The sequence below is a fragment of the Gobio gobio genome, assembly GCF_949357685.1.
Source record: "Gobio gobio genome assembly, chromosome: 13".
Lineage (NCBI taxonomy): Eukaryota > Metazoa > Chordata > Actinopteri > Cypriniformes > Gobionidae > Gobio > Gobio gobio.
The window spans coordinates 14247732-14269793 of record NC_137106.1 but is presented as its reverse complement, the minus strand read 5'-3'; the positions used below and the strand labels follow the sequence as shown (position 1 = coordinate 14269793).

The window sequence follows — 22062 nt, the reverse complement described above, 5'->3', positions numbered from 1 at the left end:
AGAAGACCGAAGCTTTTTCTCTGACTAGATGACGTCAACTTGTCAAGTTATTTGAATACGATACACCCACTTATTGCGCTCCAAGATGCCAGTGAAAACTAGAAAACATCATGGCGACGAGACGCTGTGTTCTGAAGTGCGACTCAAAAGCAAACTTCTTTCATCTGCCCAAGGATGAGCATTTGAAGACTAAGTGGCTTGAAGACAAACCATACATCGTCGCGATTGAGTGTTTATTAGTCGTCAAATGTATGTTTCGCGATCTCAGGAAGCTTTTATTATGGACTTCTATAGGCCTTTATCACACTTCCTATTTCCGGTAAGTGAAGCAGTGCACCTCTACTTCCGGTCCCATCGCGACTCAATCAAAACGCGGGTGTAACTGCAGCGATCCCGTGCTCTAATACTAAATAATGACATCCTTACCTCAGATTTGACCATTTCCTGACACTAAAAGAATAGAGGAGAGCATGGGTGAGACTGATATGGTGGGATTAAGTTGTCTGTTTGTGTGTTGTATGCATTTCCAAACTGCGGATGTTTACGTGTCTCATATCGTCAGCCTGCTGAAATGTTCCAATCCAAATGTGCATTCTGAATAATAAATACATTTCTAACCTGCCGCAGTCCAGTGATTGTCTTCTCATTAACAGTGTTTCTGTTACTAATCATATTTCATACCTGTTGTTACATTTTTAAATTAATTTGACTGATAAACACCCTTACGAAAGTTAACCATGGTTTTATTATAGTAAGAATGTAGTAACCATGTTTGTTTTTTTCGTGGATTTACTACTATTTGTATTAGTTTTACTACAAATACCATGATAAACTACAATAACCATGTTTTATTTTATTTGTAATAAAAACCATGGTTCATTTTCATGTAATAAATAGATGAATGAATGCGCGGTAACTGCCTTAAAGAAAGTAAACAATGTAAGCATTTAATTAATCTTAAACAGTAATACGTTAACAGCGTGACTGAATTTTGGCATAAATGTGTGAATTACATATACTGTAGGCTACAGTGAAATGATTGTCACTGAAAAGTGACAGAACAATGACTAAAATATTAATACAAATCAATATGTTCATTCAGATCTTATCCGTCTGGTCTCACACACACTTAATCGCGGACACTATTTAGACGTGCACTGACACCGTGTGGTGAAATAATCACGTATATTTACGACCCTCGGCTTATGTCGGATTAAAAAACTACAAGTTCAACAGAGTTTGGAAAATCCTGTACACAGTAATGATCAGTTTATCTCTTCTCCTGTCTTGGAAAATGTCCGGATTTTTAAATCATCCTCCAGAAGCTTATTTTAATTGTCGTTTGTTCAGCTAGGTGTTCACAGCACATTGAAAACATGCATAACCGGAAGAATCAGCACACTGCTTCGAGGCGCACTTCCGGTATTCAATTCCTCTGTGATAAAGGCCTATTATGGCACATGGTATCTTCTTCGTCTGTCTGTACATGGACTACATGTGCACAGAGCGCCCTCCGGCTGCCAGTATGAATTGAAAACAACACATAAGAGACTCAATCGCTCATGATTAGGCTATATCTGCGCTTTGAGGAAGTATTGAATAAAAAATACTCCTCTGTTTAGAAATTTGACACAGACATATGAGAATCTATCAATATGTCTCCTCATCTGCACACTTTTGAACTAAAAGCCCTGAGGGATGTTGATTTGTTGCGAGTCTTCGTGAGGAGAATAGAGGAGTTTTTTTTATGAATGAGATCAGCTGAGGCTCATATTACAATCAAAAGGTACAGACGCGGTTTTCATATTCATAACTCCTGACACATTAACAAATTACTGTCACTATAAGACTTTGATGGGCGTTCCGTTTCCGAAAATATCTGCACAGACTATACCAATCACAACTGACTGGGTCATCGGACCAATCACCGTAGATTAGCGTCCCGTAAAGGCGGGGTTTTGAAAAGTGAATCACTAAAGGAATCATTTGAGAATCGCTGTCAAAACAGGTAAAAATAAATGCATATTATAAGAAAACTAAAGTCTTTTTTGTCATTGCATGCATGCAAAACTTGTTGGGGACTTCTAAAACAATATTTGGAACATTTTAAATGCCATGATAGGTGCTCTTTAAGATTCTATGCTCAAAAGATCACAGCAGAGACAGTGATAGTGTTGGAAGACTATAGAGCCGTTCTCGGGGTGAGGCTGTAATACGTTAGCTTTAAGGATCCTGCAGAGACAAGCATACACTTGAGAAGGACAGTGAGAGTGTATATGCTAATGATCTGTGTGCTCATGTGTGTTTGAGGTAGTGATAGTAGCTTCTCGACGGGACGCAGGTCACCTAACTTCGGGAGGGGAATTACTTCAAACTATTGAAATGTATTATAAGTATTGAAGTAGTTAAATTATTAGTTGTTTAGAATTGTCCGTGGTTAAGTCAGATATTCGAAATAAGAATTTCCACGACATAAGCTTACATGCATAGTCTTAGATGTTACTCTCCATGCTGATCACGCAAACATTTTCTCTTAAAATTTCAGAGAAAAAAAATCTGTTTCTACCTTTAAAAAAATGTGAAAAGACGGTTAATACCTCAAGCTGATTTGACCCACACACACAAACTAAGGGGTTACAGCAGAAACAAAAATATTGGAAATTCACCGCTTTCAAAATACACATTATAGATCTTTTTGCAAATGATGCACCTCATAGGGCCTCAGCTAATGCTGTAAATTACACAGGGACCTTGCATTACAAAAATATGAATTTAAAAATTTGACAGCAGGGACCAAACCATGCAGTTGAGTTACTTAGTTCAGCAGAACTCAGAAAATCAGCCCTATTTGCTTACATCAATGTATCAGCTGAGGGCAGACAGAAAGAAAAAAAAGTGCAGTACTGCATTAAATGTACTAGTGGAGGTTCTGATCAGTTGTGGAAAGCACAAGAGAGAGCGCATGTGTAGAGTGGAGTTGGAAAAGAAAATCTGAGGTAATGCATCCAACTGTGGCCTCCCAGTGGAGTGATACAAGACACGCTCACTCTCACACACACACACACCGAAATAACAATCTGCTCGCCACAGAGTAAGCACATCTGTCACCGGCATTGTGAAGAAAAGCGTCAGAAAACAGTCTTCTCTCTCACCACATCACTTCTGTATTCTGCCGTCCTCTGTTTTTCAGTTCGTTCTGTAAACCGGTGTCGGCAAACAATCACCTCTGCCTCACCTCCCTCCTCCTCTGCAGCTTTACACATCCTCTATTCAGCACTTCATTTCTTACCCTAGTCATCCCTGTACACCTCCTCCCTCTCTCTCTCTCTCTCTGTCCCATATTTGCATTATGTCTTGCTCTCTGCATCACATTTAGTTCAATCCTCCAGAGGGAAGAAGAAAAACATTACAACCCATGATCTGTCTCTGCAGAGTCTGCTTGGTTTTCTGTATTATTTCATCATACAAATGAAATCTCAAAAGTTTCAGTATATCATTCAATTAATCTACATGCCATATATCTAAAAGAGGAACGGAGATAGATAAACTGAGTGTAAGAGTGAGGGGGAGAGAGAGAAGCAGATAACCTATCGGATGCCCTTGCTAATTACTAATTAACCTGTGTTAAGCAAGCGTGTGGTGTGGCGGAGCTGAGAAACAGTTTAATCTCCATTGGCAGCTGTCGGGTTAGGAATCAAGATCCACTTGTTCAGAACAGTATATACAATATATATATAAAATGCCAGAATCAACAGATTTTTGACTACTAACAGTTCTCGAGTGTCTCAATTCTTCCACCAATACAAATAGAAAACCATACTGAAATACAGGGTTTCCTACGTTACTACTGAATCTAGCCGGAGATGTGAACTTGCAGTCTGAATTAAATGTGATGATAATACAAAGACAATAAATAGACATCATATCTTACGAACTGGCTGTCCTCACTGTCTTCCCTCAGCAAACACGCAACCAGTGTAGTCTGGTTCAAAAACAAATGACTTTTCATGTAGTGTTCAAACTCAAAAGTTAAGGCTGGAATGCACTACTTGACATTTAAAATCTGAACAGATTTTAAAGCACGGTACATGTGCTGAACAATGTGTTCTAAAATCATCTAAAATAGTTTTACATGCTCTAAAGCTTAAATTTTAAAATAATATAACAATAAGCTTGTAAAATGTCACTACACGACTTTCAGTAAATTATAATAGTAAAAAAACAAACTTTTTACTGTAACACTGTAAACTCTTCAAAACTTTTCTACACTACACTAAAATAATTAAACCATTACATTTTATCCCAAATTAATTGTAGCCAATAATGATTTCTGCCAGACATCCATCATCATTATATAGGACAGTTTTATTGCACAAATAGCACTATCTGTCAGAAAAGAAAATCCATTCTGATATGGCTTTTACACAAAAATGTGAGGCTATAGCAGAATGACATGGCTATAGCAAGTTTTCTTGAAAATGTCTGATGATATCAACAAATAAATGAGCTATCAAGGATCAGTTGGGGGTATCACTTCTTACACATTTATACACACCAAAAGAAATCTACACTTAAATTCCAAATTATCTCATCCAAACTGAACCCATAAGTCACAAAACGACAGTCCAACCATTCCAAACCTTGAATAGCTGGTCCAAATTAGACTTCTATTCTCCACTCTTCTATATCCCTCACTCTCAGACTCTATGCGTGTGTGTATGTGTAATAATTTGGAGGGCAGAAAATCCAATCTGAAACATTATGACACAAGTCCTTTGAGAGCAAAGTAATTACTCTCTCTAAAGAGAATGAGAGAGTGAGAGTGTGTGTGTGAGAGAGTGAGAGAGTGTGTGTGCGCGCGTGTGTGTGTGTGTGTGTGTGTGTGTGTGTGTGTGTGTGTGTGTGTGTGTGTGTGTGTGTGTGTGTGTGTGTGTGTTCGCGTGTGTGTATAGAGAGGCAGCAGCCTGTTATCCCTAATATAAATCATCTTTTTTCATCTAGTTACCTCGCTTTCTCTCGTTTAATCCTTTTTAAACACCAGGAGCAAAATCAATCTTTGTAAGCTCCCAGCATTTAGTCCTGACACACAATAACAAAATATAAGCAAACAAAAGCCACATGAGCGCAGGGGTGGTGTGGTAAACAGGTGGTTTAACAGATGACTAGTGTTACTAAAAGCTACAGTTCCATTAACATTTCATCTTTCAGCAGGCACTTTTATCCAAAGTGACTTACAAATGAGGAAAAGCATAAGCGATTTATCATTCGAGAGTCAGCAATATTAGTACTGCACCGCAATATTGAATATCAAGAGCAAGTACAGACAATTATTACAAAACAGCAGAAGTGTAGCTATGGAAAAGTGCTTTTTTATTATTATTAAATGCTAAATACAAACAGTTTACATAAAAAGATATCCAGAAAATTAACAACAGGTGAATAGTATTGTTATTGTTAATATAAGGTACCTTTTCTTATCATTATGGACACTGATTTGAGAAGAACCAGAGGATGAAACCTCTGTCACTTTTTGCTTTGTCTGTCAGTTCTGCCATTTCTCTCCGAGCCAAATGTAATTTGTGACTGAATTAACACGAGCATGCTGAACAGGGCAAAGGAGGCAGTCAGGACGTAATCTCTCCCCCTCTCTCAGTCTGAGTCAGCCCACTGCACTGGACACACACACACACACACACACACACAATTTCATATGCATCCCTGAAGATGCTGTTGGCTTCTAGTCCACCTGCCAAGACTGTCTGCGGAGGCCCCCAATTACAGTCCCTGAAATTCATCAGCCACACACAGTGGCTTAGTTTCAAAACCCAAGCAAGTTGTCTACATAGTGTTTTCGGGCATCACGGGCATGTCGGAACACGCCCAGGGAAGCCAAATCTGTCGTCTTGGCACTACACACATGAACCAGTCATCCAACAATTTGGTAGGTTGCATTCTAATGATTTTTTGTAGCTTGTTTTAACCATTACATCCCTACTATGTATGTGGCTCATTGGGTTTAAAACGCAGTTGAGACCTAAACTGTGACATGACCATGTCGCTTTTCAGACAATTGTAGAACGTTTTCCTCTCCTAGAGTTCTGCAGGACAACCGACATTAAAAATGTTCCGAATGAGCAGAGCTGCTATCATTTTTTTTTAACTGCACTTCTGAGAGCACGCAGAAAATATGAAACATCTGCATGTACAAATGGCAATTAAGAACGAACGACAGGGAAATGAAAAGGCACGCATCTACAGAAAAGCATAAGTGGCAATGAGGGGTCTGTGTGTGCGGGCAGGCCTCCTCTGATGAATCGGTGAGCTTTTCAGAAATGACTCGATGTCATTTGCGAGGCTCGATTAGAGTCCTTTGGCTTCAAAAGCCCTAGTAATAACCTGCAAATAAAAACTGGGGGCTTTAGTATGATCTCCAACCTACCAAACCTTAATATTGCCTCACATAAAAAAACAGCTTTCCATCCCCCAATGGGCCCACCACCCTGCTTAGAATCACTATGAAAAACCTTCAATAACCATCCCAGCATTAGACAGGAGAACCATCCGTTCTCAGTTCAAGGATGACTCCATTAATAGCTTGTTGCTTCGGTGAGCTGATTGCAGCAGAACAGCCACGTCGCTGCCATTAAGTGAGCCAGAACCCAGAGGTGACCACTTCCTGAATCTCAGAGAAGAGATCAGATGGTTCAACCGCACAAATGATGCGTGCGTGCGTCCGTGCTCGTACAGGTGTTTGTACAGCATGTGAACAAAATTACAATATGTAAACAGCTAAATGAATCAGAATTATTATTAACATACACTAAACCACAAACATGCATATTCATAACAGCGTGTTTGGCCTGCAACACACACACACAGAGACTGCAATGTTACAGCAAAAAGCAGTTTGTATACGACAGGTGATGTAATAGGATTTTGTCCAAAGAGAGAGGGAGCTAAACGTCTTGCTGAAACTCACTGGCAGCACTAGAGGAAAGACAAAGATTGAGCAGGAGAGAGGGGGAGGAAAACTGTCACTTAGATTAGATTAGATTCAACTTTATTGTCATTACACAAGTACAAGTACAAGGCAACGAAATGCAGTTTAGGTCTAACCAGAAGTGCAATAGCAGCAAGTGCAGGATATACAACGTTTGCATAAGTGCAGGACATGGATATGTACTGAGTATATATAAATATGTCTATAAATAGAGAGATGGTTATTACTATAAACAGAATTTACAGGTGAATATGTACAGTGAATAATATACAGATGGTTAATACTATAAACAGAATTTACAGGTGGATATGTACTATGAATATAATATAATATACAGATGGCTATTACTATAAACAGAATTTTACAGATAGAGGTATACAATGATATGTTAGGCTAAAATTAGGAATATGGCAGTGGATTAAGGTAGTGCAATAAATTATGGACAGAAGCTATCCGAAAAAAAGTGTAAAGTGCAGTGGAAGTGATTGCATATTACAGTTAGAAGTACGGTGCAAAATACAAATGTAAACAGTAGGTACTGTAAATAACAGTCGGCAGTGCAAATGAGCATAATCCAGTTACGGTGTGGTAGTGCAAGATGAATAAGTAAACAGTTGTTACTGTAATAAAGAGTCGGTAGTGCAAATAACAAAGTGAAGGTGGATGTGAGGTAGGAGAGTTATCAGTATATGAGGGGAGTGGATCAGCGGGGGTTTGAGTTCAATAAAGAGACAGCTCTGGGGAAAAAACTGTTCTTTAGTCTGCTGGTCCTGGTCCGGTGGATCCTGAAACGCCTGCCGGAGGGCAGGAGAGAAAACAGTCTGTGGGCTGGGTGAGAGGAGTCCTTGAGGATGCTGCGAGCTCGATGCAGACAGCGTTTCCTCTGGATGTGCTCGATGGCAGGCAGTGGAGTCCCTGTGATGCGCTGGGCAGTTTTCACCACCCGCTGCAGTGCCTTGCGCTCCGCAACAGAGCAGCTCCCATACCATACTGCCACACAGTTGGTCAGGATGCTTTCTATTGCGCAGCGATAGAAGTTCACCAGGATGGCCGAGGAGAGCTGATTCTTCCTCAGTGTCCTCAGGAAGAAGAGGCGCTGGTGAGCCTTCTTGACCAGGCTGGAGGTGTTGGTCGTCCACGACATGTCCGCTGAGATGTGGATCCCCAGGAACTTGAAACTGGAGACACTTTCAACAGCCATTCCATTGATGTGGATGGTGTCGTGTGTGCCTCTTGGCTCCTTCCTGAAGTCCACGATGAGCTCCTTCGTTTTGGTGGTGTTGAGGAGCAGGTTATTTTCGGTGCACCATGTGGCCAGGTGCTGGATCTCCTCCCTGTAGGCAGTCTCATCGTTGTTGCTGATGAGCCCAATCACCGTTGTGTCGTCCGCAAACTTGACGATAGAATTAGATCCATACACAGGCTTGCAGTCGGAGGTGAAGAGGGAGTAGAGAAACGGACTTAGCACACAGCCCTGTGGTACACCAGTGTTGAGTGTGATGGATGTGGAGCAGGTGGATCCTGAACGAACATTCTGGGGTCTGTCAGTTAGGAAGTCCAAAATCCAGTTGCACATTGAGGTATTGATGCCCAGGTCTCCAAGTTTGGCTATTAACTTGGTTGGGATGACAGTGTTGAATGCTGAGCTGAAGTCAACAAACAGCATGCGTGCATAAGTGTTTTTATTGTCCAGATGGGTGAGCACAGAGTGCAGTGCCATGGAAACGGCATCCTCTGTGCTCCTATTGCTGCGGTAGGCAAACTGGTGTGAGTCCAATGTGGATGGTAGAGAGTCTTTTAGGTGTTCCAGGACCAGCCGCTCAAAGCACTTCATAACGATGGGTGTGAGTGCTACAGGGCGGTAGTCGTTAGGGCACCTCGGGTTAGAGTGTTTTGGCACTGGCACAATGGACGTGCGTTTGAAGCATGAAGGTACAGCTGCTTGGGCAAGAGACAGGTTGAAAATGTCTGTAAAAACCTCAGCGAGCTGCTCCGCACATGCCCTGAGAACACGACCAGGGATGTTGTCTGGTCCAGCAGCCTTGTGCGCGCTGATCCGGCTCAGTGACTTGCAGACATCTGTGGAGGAGAGTGTGATTGGTGGGTCAGCTGAGGGTTTGAGCTTGGTGGCAGTTTCTCTGTTGTCTCTTTCAAAGCGAGCATAAAAGTGATTTAGCTCGTTCAGGAAGTTGACATCAGTGGCTGCGGGGGTGGAGTGGGGGGGTTTGTAATCACTGATGGCCTGGATGCCCTGCCACATGCGTCGAGGGTCAGAGTTGGAAAAGTGACCCTCTATCTTTAGCTTGTAGCAGTGCTTGGCCTTTTTGATGCCCCTCTTCAGGTTAGCTCTGGATGCGCTGTAGGCTTGTGCATCTCCTGATCTGAAGGCAGTATTGCGTGACTTCAGCAGGAGTCGCACTTCCCTGTTCATCCATGGCTTCTGATTTGGGTATGTGGTGATCTGTTTCTGGGTTGTAACACTGTCAATGGTGGTATTGATATGATCCAATACAGAGGAGGTGTAGGAGTCAATGTCCGTGTGAGCGCCACTGGTGGCTTGAGAAGCAAACACACTCCAGTCTGTGTGTAGAAACCTTTCCTGGAGTGTGGAATCAACCCCCGCAGGCCACACCTTGATGGTCTTTACTGATGGCTTCACACGGTTGATGAGGGGTGAATATTTGGGGATGAGGAACAAAGAGATGTGGTCTGACTGTCCCAGGTGGGGGAGGGGTGTCGCAACGTAAGCACCAGCCATGTTTGTGTAAACATGGTCTAAGGTTTTGTTTCCTCTGGTGTGGCAGGAAACATGCTGGTGAAACTTGGGTAGCACTGACTTTAAGTTTGAATGATTAAAGTCACCTGCAACAATAAAAGCAGCTTCCGGGTGATCAGTCTGTTGTTTACTGATGGCTGCATGAAGTTCTTTCATAGCAAGCTTGGCATCAGCATCCGGGGGAATATAGGCTGCAGTTATAATGGTGGAAGTGAACTCTCGCGGCAGATAAAACGGTCTACATTTAACCATGAGAAACTCGAGGTTAGCTGAACAATGACTCCCAACAATAGCAGAGTTTGTGCACCAGGCTTTGTTAATGTAAATGCACAATCCACCACCTCTGGTCTTACCGGAGCCATCTAATGTTCTATCCGCCCGGAGTGTGTGGCATCCCGCTAGCTCAATAGCGGTGTCCGGTATTCCGCCGTTTAGCCAGGTTTCCGTGAAGATTAGGACGTTACAGTTCAAAAGTTTCTTACTGTGTGTGATGCTGAGTCGAATCTCCTCCATTTTGTTCACTAGCGACCGTACATTGGCAAGGAAAATACTGGGTAAAGAGAGCCGATGTGGGGTAAGCTTTAGCTTTAGCCTTAGCTTAGCTCTCAGACCACCGCGTATTCCCCGCCTTTGTTTACGATCTCGGCGCCGCCTGCGAGCACTTCCGCCCGGCCGGGCAGAGTGCATAGCCTCGGGTGTTCTAGCGATCTCAGGAAGGAGTCGAAGATTGTCCATAAAACTGTCGGAAATTCGCAAACCAATATCCAAAATCTCACCACGGGTGTACGATGTTAAGGCACAACTATTCTGAACGAACAGACCCGAGATGAGCAGGAAAAATACCGCAAAATTGCAGAATCTGGAGAGACCCAGAGCCTCGCGAACTACTCGCGCCGCCATCTTGGATCAGATGCTTCCAGATAGACCTGGTCTGTCAACCATCTTTTTTTCTCCAAGACGTACCAGTCAGTCTATTTTATCTGTAAATCTCAGGAGAGAGACTGTTACTGTATATAGACAGAGGTTTATAAACAGGGCAGCTACTAGTACGTTCAGAGATGTATTGAAGGTCGCGGTTCAACCCGATGTTTGATCTAAGGTTAGATTCTTTGGATTGGCTGCACAACTGAGCACATGCTCGCAGATACAAACACTTGTAAACCAACTGTCACATTCGCAGGATAAGCTATTTTTATGAAATGGACATTCTGAGGAACCAAGACCTAATTACCCACGAGTGTGTGTTAGATTCCGTTGAGAATACTTATATATTTTCTACTTTGTGTTGCAGTTCTATTCCTGAGAATAGAATATTCATGTTCCTTTCTATGCGCCTTTAATTTTATTTCTATGTGAGTTTTATTCCTATTGTCCTTCAGAAATACAGAAATGTGAATGTATCGCAAACAATCACACGTTTGTTTCACTATATTAGTGAGGGCATTGCTTAAAGGGATAGTTCACCTAAAACTGAAAATTCTGTCATCATTTACTCAAGTTGTTTCAAAACTGTATGAGTTTCTTTGTTCTGCTGAACACAAAAGATATTTAGAAGAATGTTTGTAACCAAGCAACTATTGACTACCATAGTAGGAAAAAAAAAATACTATGGTCGTCAATAGTTGCTCAATCTACTTTGTTACAAACATTCTTCTAAATATCTTCTTTTGTGTTCAGCAGAACAAAGAAACTCATATAGCTTTGAAACAACTTGAGTAAATTATGACAGAATTTTCATTTTTGGGTGAACGATCCCTTTAAAACTTCAAATGATTTGATATCAGGTTAATGATATTTTCTAATGTCTAACCCAACCCCTACCCATGCACACTAGGCTATTTAAATAAAAACATGTTTTGGCCGATTAATAAACCTTTTTAACTAGTGAGGACCAGTAAATGTCTTCACTAGTCTTGCTTTTTTTTATGCCATTTCATTTTATAACAGGACATTTTGTCCACACAAGTATAGCCAAACCTGTACACACACGCAGACAGTCACACAAACACACAAAAAAGACCAGAACAGGGTCCGTTTACTCGAGTCTGTTTTCCGTTTATACTCAAAGCATTAAAGCGCGAACAGATGTTTAGTCTGGAATGAGGGGTTTGGCCTATGCGGATGAGCCCACGTGTGCGGTTCTTCCTAGCGCTCTTTTACCTCCTCACTGGACATTTTAAACGAGACCTCTCTCCTCCATAGACTTCATTTTAAAATAACCTTTTACAATAGAAGCGCTAGAATCGTGAATTGAGCTCAATGTAAAGCAATGTAACTAGATCAGGTGTCAAACCTCAGTGTGTTTAATATACAGCAAGTTCACATTATAAAACACCAATAAAAATCTTTCCATCCAACTGAGAAAGCATTATTTAAACCTCAACACCTTCGAATCACCAATCACGGACACTTTATTCTCAATCAAGCTGCAGATTGGATGACCGTGCCAACTCTCTTCCCTGAAAGAGCAAATCAGAGACATAGTGACTAAAGTGAAGTTAGCATTCCCTCGCGCAATAAACCAGTAACGGCTACAATTATTCTTCCTTTTCCTGCGTGTTTAGAACATTAGGGTGGAAATGTCTTTGTGTGTGTTTTGAAACAGTGACTCATGTAACCACCAGGGGGAAGAATAATGAGGCGAGACTGGCAGGGAACACAGTGAGAGAAACAGTTTTGAGGGGGTCAGCTGGGGATTCTATGTACTGGTGTGTGTGTGTGTGTGTCCTTGCGTTTGCTCAAACACACAAACAGTTACTCTATATTTTCCATGGCATGATGGAGCTGCGGTGTTCATTCTATACTGGTCAGCCATGTTTCCCAATAGCTGTTCCTGCTATTCTGAGACGGAAGGTCACATGAACAGTCTTAAACACCTACATACATAAGCTTAAAAGACAATATGGGAGAATTAGCCCAATTACAGTATATTTACTCTGCTGAATAACTCAAGGGGACCGGTTATGCAAAATTCACTTTTATAAGGTGTTTGAACACAGATGTGTCCACAGTGTGTGTAAACAACCAGTTCTATAATTGTAAAAAACCACCCACTTTCTTTTTTATAATCCCCATAAATCATAAACAGTATTTCCAAACGAGAGGTTCCAGATTTCCCCCTACTCTTATGCAAGAATAGAGGGAAGCAGCGCCCATGACTGGTGACAATCTGCCCTATTAGCATTGATACCGCCCAGAGTGAGCTGCACATGTCCACCATTCCGGTTTCCTTGGATATACAACGTCTGCGGCAAAAAAAAAAAAAAAGGTTTTTTTTAGTTATTGCTATAAAAGTTATTACAAAGGTTTTTTTTATTGGATGCACCAGCAAACATAAGAGTCTCCATAGACTCCAGTCATCTGAGCCACCAAGGACACTGTGGTTGAATTTCATTTATGAAGGAAATGTGCCGACATCTGATAGACGAAATACAGTACCATACAAACGTTTGGGGTCAGAAAGTCTTGTTTTTTATTCAGCAAGAATGCATTAAATTGATATATAGTGACAGTAAAGGCATTTATAATGTCACAAAAGATTTATATTTCAAATAAATGCTGTTCTTTTGAACTTTTAAAAGTATCGTGAAAAAAGTATAAATGATTTACACAGAATTAAGCAGTTATGTGTTCAACATTGATATTAGAATGATTTCGGAAGTATCGGGCGACACTGAAGACTGGAGTAATTGCTGTTGAAAATTCCGATTTGACATGACACGGGCAGTAGCGGCTCCTGCCCGTAAATTTAGGTAGGGCAGATTCTGGTTCTTAGCGCTACTTTATGATAAACATTTTGTAAGCTTTATATTCTAATCGCTGAACACAGACATACTTTTGTCAGAATTTGAATGCCCTTGCGTTATTCAGACTGAAGGTGGCGCTCTAATGATAATTAACAGACTTTTGTAAACATGACAAATGCATAGGATGCCATCTTAGAATTTCCTTAATGTAGTATTTATTGCCTCTGAATGTTGTTTTAAAATATTGCAAGTTGTGTAGGCGTTCCAGTGAGGAAAACAAAGTCATGTCTATTCTCAGAACAAACATAAAACGAACACAACAGAACTACTGTATATAGCCTAGAGCAGGGGTCGGCAAGTAAATTTGGCATCGGGCCAAATTTGCCACTACATGGCAGGCCAGAAATTAATTGATGAAAAATGCAACTAGAATTGCCTAGTGTCTTTTGTAACTGGCAGTGAGCTGTTACAGTTTAAAAAATTTATAAATTAATAAAGCAGTAGTGACAAGTATCTTCATTCACCAACTTGCAACACAGACCGCCTTGCAAAAACACACGTGTGGGAGATGTGGAATGGATAAAAATAACTCAAAATAAAAGGGGACTTGAATAAGCCCATTAATGGCATGTTTGAGTCATGCTTTTAACTAACAATGTTTTAATTCCTCTTTTCATATTGTGAAAAATAAATGTGTATTTTAATTTGCTTGTTACCCAATGGAGCCTAACTTATTGTAATGATTATTTGACATGGCCTACTTTTACACTCAGAATTATTCCTTGATATCTTCACATACGAAACTGCATTATTTATTGTTTGTGTTCTGGAGGTACGCGATTACGTCGCATGGAGAGTGATGTTAACATTTAAGCTAGCCGGTGAGAGAAAATGGCATTGTCAAAGAGTCTAAAGAGGAACGTCGACAGCGAAAATAGGGCATACAAAGAAGAATGGAAAGACAACTGCGTTCATCCTACCTGGTTTTGTGAATGTAAAGCCAGTGTGCCTCATCTGCAACGAAGTTGTTGGTTTGTAAAGAATATAATATCAGACGGTACCACGAGACGAAGCATGACAACTTTTTTTTGCTGGTTGTCTTGTCAATATTTTTTGATAAGGAAGCTGAATTTTAGTTATTGTTCACGTGTTGTTGCAGAGTCCCTGCTTTATAAGCAAATGTTTCAATAGTTCACTGTTCGTCTTTTCATAGCGGCTATTTTAGGCGTGTTTAGCAATCCATTCCACAGACTCCTTTGAGTGTCTTTCAGAACTTTTATAATGAAAAGCTCCCAATTCAACCCTAAAATAAACACATTGCTGCAAAAACGTTGATTAAGAAATTGATTAAGAGCAACTGTTGTTGTTGAAATCGCTCCGGTTCGCACAGCCCACTCTAAGCAGTGCTTGAACCCGGGTCTTTCCGCATGGGACTCGGACGCTATAACAAGGCCTCTAGCGTCAGTCACTGTCAGAGTCACAGCAGTGAGATTTACCTGCACAGCTGTCATTAGCTGGCCTCCGTTACACTATCATGACAGATCTATTTCAGCACCAGCCGCTATCAAAATTATCTGGCTGCAGGTGCGGGCCAGATATTGCTGGTGGGCCGCCAGTTGCGACCACTGGCCTAGAGGCGATCCACATGAGAACGTTTAAACTAAAGGTTTTATACTTTCTTTAATTTGATAGGCTACTCCACATAGGAAAAACAGACATGCCAACAGTTGATGCAGACATCGCTAAAGCGGACTGATATCTTCTTGGTCTGGAGTGAGGTTTAACGTAAGGTAATGTGAAAATGAGCGGGGAAACCTAAAATCTGCCCGAATGGCTCTAAATTATGGCGCGCTGTAGTTACATTTTCCACCACAGATTTACATTAGAAATTTGTGTGGTGCTGGGAAGGGGCTCGGAAATCGGCTGCCCCGCTTAGCATCATGATACATGCCTGACAATTCCATGCGCGAAAGTCCAAAAAATATTTGTTGCAGAATGCTGAACACATTTATATTTTATTATTAATTCAGTGTATATAGAGGGCTCTGCCCCACCTGCCCATACCAGCTGGACATGAGGATAAATAGAAAAAAACTCATTTTAAATTGTAATATTTCAAATCAAATAAATGCAGCCTTAGATAGTGGCTGCTAATCATTACACAAAGTGCTTAAAAGTAAAAGCCAATTTAAAAAAGTAACATTCTGCACAAAGTAAAGATAAGCAGAGCAGTAGCCTCTATCATAATTAACTCTTCTTCAAACTCAGAGAAACCTGGGGTTATGTGTGTGTGAGTGTGGTCCACTGGGACGGATGGGGTGGCCTTTATCAGGGCCGTCAGAGGGAAAACGCATTTCATGCTCTGCTAACCCCCTTCTTTTGCTCTCTCCTCCCCCCTCTCTTGTCCACCTAGCAGAAGAATTAGGCAGCAAAATTGCTCCGTGTGTGACATGGCCACCAATGTGTGCGTGTCGGTGTCTGAGAATGAGAGATATGTGTCAAACAAGAGCATCTAAACGTCAAGCTACATTATGTGCACTGGTGGAAACACTTCTCTTAAACTTGTCAAACGCACAACACAAGCTAAAAAGAGCATACTCTACTAGTAGAGCATGGCCTGTGGCATTCCAGCACCATTACCAACTGCCTACAGGGGACTGAAACTGGAAAAATTACTTTTACTGAACTAGCTTATGACAGGGAGTCCTTATTCACTCCCAAAGATCATGTTTTCACCAGAGGCCTGTTGCATGAAGCTAGCTGAACAAACTTTTCAGAATAGGTTTAGAGTTGACAAATCCAGATAAATCCAACCTGGTTTAGATCAAGTTCAACGGTCTCTCAAAGCTTGGAATAAACGTTCTCTGTCAACTCAGGTTTAATCCAGAGTTTGCGATTAACTCTGAAGCGTATGCACCTGAAAGTGTGACATGTGCGACAAACAGCCAATCACAGTCTCTCTTGCGAGAAGTGAATCAAACGGACACTGTGCAATTCACTTCTCTTCTGAAGATTGAGAGATCATTTTGAAAATTATGAAATTAAATGCGTTTACAAAGCAGGAATAAACACTGCTGCTGCAGCGAAAGTTTGAGAAGGCAGCTGAAAGAATATCTGACTATATCAATGCATGATGTGAATCAAACAAATATATAATAACTATAGGTTCACAAGGAGCTCAAATGAATACACGTTTAAAAGAATTATGAATGCATACATTATTTATATTTGGCTACTTGTCAATTAATATTAATATAATATATAATAAATAATTAGCACCAAAAGATGAGCAATTGTGTCTCTAAAGTTTTCACTATAGACTGGTTTAATTTGGAACGACAGATACAGGGGGTGTGGCTTTATTGCATCTTTACTTGCAGCTGATTGGTCCAGTTTGGATTTGCAATCTCTAACCCAGAAGAAAACCTGCTCCAGAGCAGTTTAGCCGTGTAGTGAAAGTTACTATGGTGGTGAACACTGTTAAAAACCAATCCACCTTCTTGAGCCCGAAAAAACAGAGTTTGCTCAAACTAATCATGAACTTACATGAACTTTAGGCCACAGGAGTAATACGTTCTCACCTCTAGACTTCATCTGTCACTAGCTACGTTTACATGCACAACTTTTGTCAATCGGAATTAAATAATTCTAATTTATGATTCTGAATGTACCATTTACATGAATGCTAGTGGTCAGGCTGATGTGCGCATTTACATTCACAAGCTTCAAATCGGAATTGAGTTTGACATGCGTAAACTGCACAAATATACAGTGTCCTGCTGTTTGCACGTACTATTCTCCTACATTGCTACTTTTCTTTGTTTTAAACAGCAGACTTAATTCAATTAGGAGACAATGAGCACATGAACCAATGTGCCATGCTGCTTATTATCGATCAAGCAGTAAAAAAATGCAGTCAGGGACCCGCACCCAAAATCAACCGCCTGTGTATGAAAGGACTGGTGGGACAATGTCCTAATCCACGATCGAGCGCAATTGGATCGATTAAGGTGTTTACATTTTCAGTCCAACTGAGTCGTCAATCCGATTACTAACGGATTATTTGGTTGCATGTAAACGTAGCCACTAGTGCTGTTTTTTATTATTATAATAAAGTATTATAATAAAGTAAACATTTAAATGGTGGCTGTCATAACTTGCCAGATTTATTCAAACATGTATTAAATATTGAATAACAAATTATAATGAATATTTAATATGGTGCATATACAGTATTTAGCAAAATACTCCTCTATAGAGTTAATTTTTCTAGCTGACGAATGAGTTTATAGACACTGTATATGGTTTTTCTGAGGTAAATGTGATGTTACGGACGTAATTTCAAATCTGAAACTTTGTTTCATAGCAATAGTAACAAAGCACAAAGATTAATTGCAATTTATTGGATGGGAGGCACACTACAATGTTCTGTTCATTCATCAACTGAACACAGGATGACTAATCGATTCTTGGGATTTAAGAATCAATATTGGTTCGTAAAAATGAGAATCGGTTAAAATTGAGAAATCTATATATTTTTTTTTACCCAGCCCTAGTAACCACTATAGCAACAAGTCAATCACTGTGCTTGATTCCAAATGGATGGGTTCACATCATAAAAAAAGAAAAATGTACAAAACGAGTGAGACTCACATCTGGATATTCTTTGACCGGTACAAAGAGTTTCTCCTGCAGATGTACGATAGATCCCACCGGCTCCGGTAACTCCAGTGGGTGCTTGTCCACCAGACCGTTCACTGTGTCGTTATACATGTCTTTCCTCACTCTGTTTATCTCTGCAAGTAGACAAAAAGACAGACTGATCAGAAATGGCTGGAAAAAAATAAAAATTAAAAAGACGTCATGAAATGCAATACTCCATTCATTAACATGAGATTCTACAGCATATCCCCCTAAATTCAGTTGGCAAATTTCATGAAGATAAAATTAACACCAACAAATACATATTTTTAAGTTTCACAATAACAGGAACTCGCATGCAAACATTGAGATCTTTTAAACGGACTCTTTCAAAGCTAGCAGCCCCAGATGAGGTTAAACTGCTGCTGCCAAAACATGATTAAGCTCAGGATGTCCATTCCTGTCATGCTTACACACACACACACACCTCCCCTCATGATCATTCCCTTCCTCAAACACAGAGGCTGTGTTTTAAAAACTAGTGAGCTAAATGAGCTGATAGTTAGGGTTTATAAACAATCAGATGGCACAACAACAAACACACCTGCCGGATATATATATATAAAAAAAATAAAAACAATAATCTAGATTAAGAGTGATTGCTAAAAACACACCAATCTGATACCTGGAAAAGTGATGGAATGGTTGTAACATTTTGACATGGATCATCAGGCATGCAAATCTACTTGGTTTTAGTCATGGTTGTTCAAAAATGTAAAATGAATCGTGCGCTACATTTCTAGCCTTCTGAAGTTATAGGATAGCCTTGATTGATGAGCATGCAGGAATTCAAGTCTGCTGCTCTCAAATGTCATTCCCCACTCTGCATACAACCATTCAAAAGTTTGGGGTCAGTAAGATTATTATTATAATTTAAAAGTAGCCCTTTGTTCAAGTTCAACAAAGCTGCATTTTTAAAAATCTAAAATACAGTAATATTGTAAAATATAATAATTTCAAATGACTAATTTTATATTATTCAGTCTTCAGCATCAACATGATCCTTCAGAGAAGATTCTTAATATGCTGATATGAAGAAACATCTCTTATTAATAATGCTGAAAGGCTATTTTTTTGTGGAAAGTAACCCTTGGATTTTTACCTCTATGGCAGTGCTTATTGAATTAAATGGATTTGCAGCATTCTCTGATGAAGTGCAAACTAGTGTGTGTAGGTGCCTTGAAGGTGACTCTGGAGAACTGACCTATAGGAGACACTGACACTGTGTGCGCGTGCGTGTGCGTGTGCGTGTTGGGGCCCCAGAATCCTGGGAGGGGTGAGGGTGACGCAACACCCAGATCAGAACAACAGCAGCTCATGGGCCATGTAAGGATGAAACCCTTAACACAACATATCTATTCTCACACATGCAATGAGCCCCAGAGGAGGTGACACAACCGCTGCAAGTATATTAGTAACATTTACAGAATTCAATCCATCTTCGCTCTCTCGACCCGAGAGCAACCTCATATTCCTCCACCCTTCTCTTTTTCCATCCCGCAGTCTCACCCGGTGTCACTCCCTCCACCTTTCTCACACTATAGTAGGAAGGATTTATCTCTGGTTCTCTGGAGAAAAAGTGCTGCATGTCTGCATGTTTAATATTCTTGGACTGCAAGAGAGTAGTTTAAAGTAAAAGCAGGAATTAAAAAATTTAAATATCCTCGACTGAAATAGAAATGGGTCATGAACAAGCACGTGTTCATTTAAATCTCCCAGGCTCACACAGTATACATCCCTGACCATGTGACCTTTCAATATACATCAGAAATAAAAGTCAGTGTAAAATATAACCTACAGTGCACATTTCATTTGTAGCATCTAAATTTTGGCCTGTCTTTGTCACAGACATACACACACACACACACACACGCTCAACCTGCTCTTCTAAAAGCCCTCTTTTAGTGTGCACTTAAAGAGCCAATGAAAAATAGAAACTAAAGTGTTTCTGTCCTTTGGCTGAACGAGAGAGGCACAGCGAAATGCCACATTACCATAAAGTAGCAGCGAGAGAGTGAGCAAGTGATAGAGCACATGCCATTAACAGGCACAAACTCAGAGGTGAGTCCTAATTTCAATGTCCAATCCGCTGGTAGCCCAATGGTTAAGTTCCTTGTTTGCCAGCACAAAGGTTGCCGTTTAAATTCAACTAAGGGGTGAGGCAGGAATGTGGAGAATCGTTTTCTTTTGTAGCGAGCAAAGATAGAGTTGAAGAAAAAATGTCCAGTCGCATAGAAATATTTCACCCAAAAGGGGAGCCCATGGATATCACAAATTCAATTTGCAAACATTGCACAGAGTTACGCCGGTGAAGGTTTCAAACCACGTTCAAGCTGTATCTACCTCAATGCTGATAAATGGTATCTCAACTATCTTAATTTATTGGCTTAATATTTCTCTTGTGGACCAAACATTAAAAGGTGCACTATGTAACTTTTCCGTCCACTAGAGGTTGCCTACTCAAAACAAAGGCGTAGCTTGATGACGCTTTTTTCAGAATTAAGGAATAGAAAGTTTGTAGATGGCTGTGGATTGTAAAAAAATGTTTACAAAGTAAATGTATTTACAGTCACTATTGATACATCTCCTTTTATATAATATTTTAACAAATTTATGAAGGGCAACACGGTGTAAGTGATAAGAAATGTGAAAGAGGAGGAACTGTATGTGGTAAGAACGAAAGAGAATATTCGCTTATCTAACACTGCACAACATTGGAAAGCGAGGAGGACAGACATGCTTTAAAAACAAAAAAAATCCTCCTAAAAACAGGCAAGTAGGTAAACAAGGTTAAACATCCCGAGACCCTGAAATGGAGGAATATCAGAACAGGCTATTCTCTTTTTCTCTCCTCTCTCCAGCCCTTTCACTGCTAACCCATCCATCAAAAGATCCACCCTGTCCTTATGTTTGCTAATATAAGCAACATTACTACTGCAGTAAAGAGGAGCTGTAACCATATAAAATTCTATAAATGTATATAATGCTATCCATGGCATGCAGAGGTCCGGCTCTCATTTTAGAATAAAATCTGAACAGGAAAAGGCTGACCGAATCTGCTCCTTTCAGTACTTCAATATGGACAAAAACATTTGAAAATCTCTTAATGGGGACCTATTATGCTTTTTACACTTGCAACTTTCTTTAGTGTGTAATGTTGCCGTTTAAGCAAGAAAACTGTCAAATCACAAAGTCCACTCCAAAGGGAGTTATTCTCTATATCAGTAAGCACTGTTCTGAACACCCTGAAAGGCCTCTTGTTCCCACCCAAGGCAAACGAAAAAAAGGGGGATGCCTGGTTGAGTTATGTCAGTAGTGTGTTGAAATTTACAGTTATGGGAAGGGGTGTGACATTTGGAAAACATGCTCGAAAATGTGCCACTCATCGCATTGCGATTTTCAAAGGGAGGGGCTTCAAAGAGACCGGAACTAAACAGACCACTCGAATGTTCAAACCTATTCTAGTAGACCCAAAAAACAAATTTAAGACAAATTCCATAAAATTCCCAGCATTTATGAAGAAACGGAGAATGAAGCAGAGCGAGCAGCGAGAGTTTAAAGAAACAGTGATTCCTCTTGTACTTTAGTAGATGCTATACAAAAGGATGGAGAGTGCTCAAAGCTCTTTAAGATTAAAATAAAAGAGAGAAGAGAGAGGTGCTTGAGATGAAAGTCTGCTGATGTACACGTTTTTCCACTTTGAAGCAATGCAATTGCGATCATAAAGCGAAGCAAGCCCTCTGCAGTGGCAAGATTTCTGCTTAATGCATTTGCCACTTTATTCAGCCTGCAAACTACTTTCAACAGACAATATCATTTTGCACTTAAAACTTCCAAAC

The 22062-nt window shown here is 40.4% G+C and overlaps 2 protein-coding genes across 5 annotated transcripts in view; both read right to left on the bottom strand.

Annotated features, from left to right (window-relative positions):
- Positions 1-22062, bottom strand: part of LOC307136650 (procathepsin L-like) — a 1021532-nt gene that overhangs the window by 684377 nt on the left and 315093 nt on the right. The gene's annotated exons all lie outside the window — the stretch shown is intronic.
- qkia (QKI, KH domain containing, RNA binding a) overlaps positions 1-22062 on the bottom strand; it is a 78312-nt gene that overhangs the window by 39460 nt on the left and 16790 nt on the right. For all 4 annotated transcript variants that reach the window (XM_079833859.1, XM_079833861.1, XM_079833860.1 and 1 more), the window contains exon 2: positions 18176-18318. In XM_079833859.1, the coding sequence (XP_079689985.1) occupies positions 18176-18318 (143 nt within the window). The remainder of the gene's footprint in view (positions 1-18175; positions 18319-22062) is intronic.